Source organism: Aegilops tauschii, chromosome 3 (assembly GCF_002575655.3).
Source record: "Aegilops tauschii subsp. strangulata cultivar AL8/78 chromosome 3, Aet v6.0, whole genome shotgun sequence".
In the NCBI taxonomy this organism is placed as follows: domain Eukaryota; kingdom Viridiplantae; phylum Streptophyta; class Magnoliopsida; order Poales; family Poaceae; genus Aegilops; species Aegilops tauschii.
Window position 1 is genome coordinate 617,228,222 of NC_053037.3, and position 5,392 is coordinate 617,233,613.

Genomic DNA, 5,392 nt, shown 5'->3' on the forward strand with positions numbered 1-5,392 from the left:
CTGTCCGCCTACTTCTGCTTCTTCGCCGGAGGTGGATTGGGGGGCGTCGTACCCGCCGGAGGAGGATTGGGGGCGTCGTACCCGCCGGAGGTTGTGGATCGAGGGACGGCGTCGAATGGCGTGAAGGAGGTGTAGGTGAACCACCACCGCCGCCACCACCACCACCACCATCGGAGGGGGGTGGACTTGCTAGCCTTGGCGCCTCGCCTGAAAACACTATGTACTTCTTTTTCCATAGAATGAACTGGCGCTTGACATCTCCAATATCCTCAGCCAGGAACGACACCAAGCGACGCACTTTCAACAGGAGAGGCCGCCACTATGTACTTCTTTTTCCATAGAATGAACTGGCGCTTGACATCTCCAAGATCCTCAGCCAGGAACGACACCAAGCGACGCACTTTCAACAGGAGAGGCCGCCATGGAGGGAACAATCTTGGATGGAGCCCAGCAGCTCGAGCACTCCTCGCCACGTGAAACGTACCGCAGTACGTGCCTCTCCCAGTAGTCGAAATCTTGCTTGGTCTTATGGCTTCCCCGGAAAATTCAGGTAAATCACCTTAGGCACATAGCACTTAAATTAATTTGTGGTAAACAAGGTTTATTTTTCTTTCCCACAACAGCCTCCCAGCCTCTGCACCTCTGACATTACAATCCTGGGAGTGGGAAACCACAGTAAAATCCAATGAAACCAGGGATACCATCACCGCCACTCAAACAACACCATCAACATGTAATTTAAACACCCCCGTGATACGTGTGAAACAAACCCAGAGGTTTGACTGGGAGCAGCCCGGCAGGAGGCGGCGCCGCGCACGCCAGCCAGCGACAGCAGTTCTCGGACAGCCAGCCAGCCAGCTAGTTAGTCTTCGCCCCAGGCGTCGTCGCGTGCAGCTTGTCGGGCGGTGATCCGGCTCCTCCTCGCCTCCTCCTGCTCCTTCCGCTCACCTGCATCGATGGTCGTGAACTGCTTTAGCCCCATCCCGTGGGCGATCAGCCTCTGCGCTGTTCTCGCCGACGTCTTCGGCCTCGGCGTCGGTGGTTCTAGGTCTGCAGTTCAACATGGAAACAACATAAGATGGAAGTTATGAGCTATGAACTACACATGATCCCTAGGGAGAAGAAGATTAAACTGAAAAGGATTAGCACAAGGAACAAGCTGTTACCTGTACCGTCGATTTTTGCCAAGAGATCGTCATTATCCTTTAGTGACCGTACTTTGTATCTTGGAGGCACGCAAGCTTGTGCCTCATTAGCTACAGGGAGTGCATGACAATACACCAACAAGTCAATAGGCCAGAATGCAACGAATAAAGCCAGAAAACAGAAGTAATAGAAACCATGCAAGTTCATATCATCAGCAAGAAGTTCTAGGTTCCAGCAGGATGGAAAACGCTGAACCAGCATGATAGTATAAGCTTGAACAATAAATCAAGACAAACAGTAAACTGTGCATTCTGCTTTCTACTAAATTATTCATTCTGCTCTCTGGTCTCTGCTAAATTATGCATTCTGCTTTCCAGATTGGACTTCAGGAATACCATTTTCTTGTACACGCACATATCATGAGATAGACAAAGTGTCACATAACCTAATTGGAATAAGGGAATCATGCCAATTTGTACTTTGCTTCTCTGTATCATGTTTTGTATTTTGTATCTTCGGAGGCCCACAGGCTTGTGACCCGTTAGCTACAGTTCAATAGGCCAGAACGAAGCAATCATAATGCATCGATTAAAGCCAGAAAACATAAGTACAGAAGCTTGCAAGTTCTAATCAGCACAAAGTTCTGAGGTCAAACAGAATGGAAAAACATTGAATCAGCACAACAGTATATCTTGAGCAATAAACCAAGACTTAATAGTCAATTATGCATTTTGCTATCTAGGTTGGACTTCATAACTGTCATCTTTTGTCAGAGCTATCGAAATTACACATATATCATGAAATAAGCAAAGTCCCACACAGCCTTTCTGCAGCATTGAAAGAAGGGAATTATAATGTGTTCCTCTAATAATTTAGTTCATTCACGATGAAAATCTGGGGAACGGCCTTTCTGTAGGAAATAATTATGAAAATGAAAACAATGTTTGTCCAATGCATCATATTTGACATCCGGGCTGTGCTTCCATAGGTGGAGTTGTGTACTTGTACATTTCGATAATAAAAAAGTCTAGGTTAAACAAGAATGTGGTGATAGTTTCTAGATCATGCTATACGAAGAAACATGCAGACAGATTATCAGAAATAACTGTCAGAACAAAATTACCAGATGACGGCGTCCGGAAAACGGCAAGTGCAACAGAATCATTGACCCAGCGGATGGCAACTCCATGGTCTCCAAACTTCTCAAAGATCCTTTCCAAATCTGTTGTGCGTGTGCTAGGTGGGAAGTCGTAAAGAACAAGGGCGTGCCTGGTCCCAAATCGTTTTGCAGCTGCAAAACCATACAAAAGAACAAGAGTTTAATTTACCCACCATAAGCAAGCTAACTAGACAGAGAAGACTAGTCATCCTGAATAAATTACCATCCTTGTTATCCTTCTCATCCGCATGACCCTTTGATCCACCACGAGCTGGATCAGACCGTTTGTCATCCAGATCCCTCTCTGAACCGCACTGGTCGCTGTACAGAACACTCTTGTCATAAAGAAACGAACCCCTTCCTCTCCTCTTGGTCCCTGAAGATGAAGTGCTACTTTTCTCTGAAGAACTACAAGGTGTTGTCACCCTCGCCTCTTGCACGAGGGGGCGCACCGGTGTCTCATCGCCACGGTCCGCAATAGCCTCCCAATCTGCACATGCGTCAGAGGAAGAATGTTAATGTCTCAGTTTTGTCTGAGCTGTTTCCAGCTCAGCACAGAGACAGAGGCTACTAGAATAATACCATCATCTTCATCTCCGTCCTTGTCGTCGACGCTAGACAAGGCTTTCGAGTCCTTAGATCCCGTAGAGGCCTCTGGCGATGCAGAATTCTCCGCCGTCGCATGATCCCTTCAATGTAAATTATCAGAAGCAGAGCAGGAGTTGGTCAGGTCAGGTGGCCCAAACAGGGAGCAACTGCAGCTGAATTTGTTCAGATCGTGTGCCACATTTACGTGATTCGTGCTCTGCTATCTCCGAGATCGCGAGCTAGAAGCTACTCGAATTTACAGAGAAAACATCACAATTTTTCCAAATTGGCAAGTCCAGGTCGAGCAGGCCAAGATTCGGTTCAGAAGCAAGAACAGAGCTTGGGATAGGAGGAGGAACAAACCCTAGGGCCTGGGGCCGGGGGGCTTCTTTCTCGGCGCGGAGGCGGAGGACGATGGCGCGGGAGCGGATGGCGTCGGCCTGGAGGGTGTTCCCACGGGAGGCGTGGAGGCCGGCGAGGTCGCCGAGCGCCGTGGCGAGGCGGAGATCGGCGCCCGCCGGCGGAGGCGAGGGGGCGGCGGTGGAGAGGCTGGAGACCACGGACTCGAGGAGGGAGATGGCGCCGTCGACGTCCCCGGCGTCGACCAGGTCGTCCACCTCCTCCGTCCAGCGGTGGCCACCGGCCGCCGCGTCCATCGGTGGGGGTAGGCTGGGCTGGACTCTCGCGTGGACTGTAGACAGATGGGAGACGGTGGTGGTAGGCAACTCAGGCAGTCGGGGGCTCAAGTGTGGGCCCCGCACACAGGTGTGTCGTGCTACAAAGTTCATGTCACAGCTAATTTTGTGGTGCTTTATGCTTTGTTTTTGTTTTTGAGGGGTGCTTGTGCTTTGCTAAAGTTGCGAATCAATTTCTCATGATTGGACCATTTTCTTGTCTAAAACCTTTTTTTACGGGTACCCTTCTCTAAAACTTCTTATTCAATCAATCAAACGAACTAAAAGAGTAAATTACACCGCGTAGCACTCAACACGTATGTACAACTTTCATCCAACACCTCATTGACTATAAAAATTGGCACGCATCACTTTGGTCCAAAACCGGTATAGTTGGGTTAAAACCGATGATGGGGTTGTTGAGTCGTACGAGGCGTTGGTTCATGGCATTTATCAAAGTTGTTGAATCAAATCTTTTGCAAAAAGGATCTTGCAAGCCTCTCATATAACCGCAGTCCAGCAAATGGTTATACACCGATTCACACCCAATTTTTCATCGCAAATCCCTAATGCCTAGAGCCCTAGACCTAGCTTCCATTCGCCACTCTTGTTTCTCTTCCTCTACTACTCCAGCAGTCGCGGCATGCTCCGCCAAGGTTGACAGTGAGGCGGCGCATCCTCTTGTGCATTGCTTTGTCCTCATCTACGTCCACTCCTCCCTCTCTTCGAATGGACGGATCTCGAGTGATGCTTCGTCATAGTGACATGATCTCATGGTCTAAGAAACTGATACTTGACATGAAGATAGTTGTAACAAATAACTAAACGATTTGATGCTAAGCTTACAGTTCGGTCTGTCCATCACATCAATCTCCTAATGATATGATCCTGTTATCAAATGACAACCCATGTCGATATATGGTTAGAAAATCTTAACCATCTTTGATCAACGAGCTAGTCTAGTAGAGGCTTACTAGGGACATGTGTGGTTTATGTATTCATAAATGTATTTAAGTTCCCGTTCAATACAATTCTAGCATGAATAATAAGTATTTATCATGAATGAGAAATATGATAATAACCATTTTATTATTGCCTCTAGGGCATATTTCCAAAATATGCTAGAATCCCCTCGCAGGGGGTGCCCGCTATTTAGGATGATAGTATCACCCATATTAGTATAACTCAAAAGATAAAACGTTCTGGATGTGTTCTCGCCACGAGATTATTATTTCGCGGGTACGATGGTATGGGCAAAGTAAACTCGCACCCCCACGCGCACTTTGGCCCTGCCCATTGCTGGGCGAGACGCCCCAGTCTCTTTCCTTCCTTTTGCCTTTTCCTTTTTAGTATTTTTTTCTGTTTTTTTCCTTTTTCAAAAACCCCCAGGACTTTTTTGTATTTCCAAAAAATGTTCATGAATTCCAAAAACTCTTACCAATTCAAAAAATGTTCACGAAGCATGTTCACTAATTTGTAAAAATGTTCTGTATTTCAAAAAAAAATTCAAGTAAAAAAATGTTCATGAATTTGAAAATATACTAGGATTTAAAAAATGTTCAACAATTTGAAAAAAATGTTCACGAGTTCAAAAAATATTTTTGGATTTCAAAACTGATCATCAATTTGAATTTTTTTTCCATTTTATCAAACAATGTTCATGAATTGGAAAAATGCTCATGAATTTAAAAATGTTCTTTAATTTCAAAAAATATTCTATAATTCTAAAAATGATCATGAATTTTCAAAATCTATTAAAGTCAAAAAAAATTGTTCATGAATTTCAAAAATTGTTCGGCAATTCAAAAAATGTTCACGAATTTCA

General features: G+C 45.7%; 1 protein-coding gene across 1 annotated transcript; it reads right to left on the reverse strand.

The window, feature by feature from the left end:
* Window positions 1–545: 545 nt before the first annotated feature.
* Window positions 546–3,651, reverse strand: LOC109748959 (uncharacterized). The gene is made up of 6 exons (XM_020307959.4): window positions 3,257–3,651; window positions 2,888–2,994; window positions 2,529–2,795; window positions 2,270–2,437; window positions 1,167–1,256; window positions 546–1,050 (listed from the first exon to the last, which is right to left on the reverse strand). Exons 1-6 carry the CDS (start codon window positions 3,547–3,549, stop codon window positions 863–865), a joined length of 1,113 nt encoding a protein of 370 aa, XP_020163548.1. The 5' UTR covers window positions 3,550–3,651; the 3' UTR covers window positions 546–862.
* Between the last annotated feature and the right edge of the window lie 1,741 nt (window positions 3,652–5,392).

Coding starts and splice junctions, on each gene's coding strand:
- LOC109748959 (XM_020307959.4), bottom strand. CDS start 3,549: ATGGACGCGGCGGCCGGTGGCCACCGCTGGACGGAGGAGGTGGACGAC. Junction 2,796..2,887: donor GGACGGAGATGAAGATGATG/GTATTATTCTAG, acceptor ACGCATGTGCAG/ATTGGGAGGCTATTGCGGAC. Junction 1,051..1,166: donor GGCAAAAATCGACGGTACAG/GTAACAGCTTGT, acceptor GTTGAACTGCAG/ACCTAGAACCACCGACGCCG.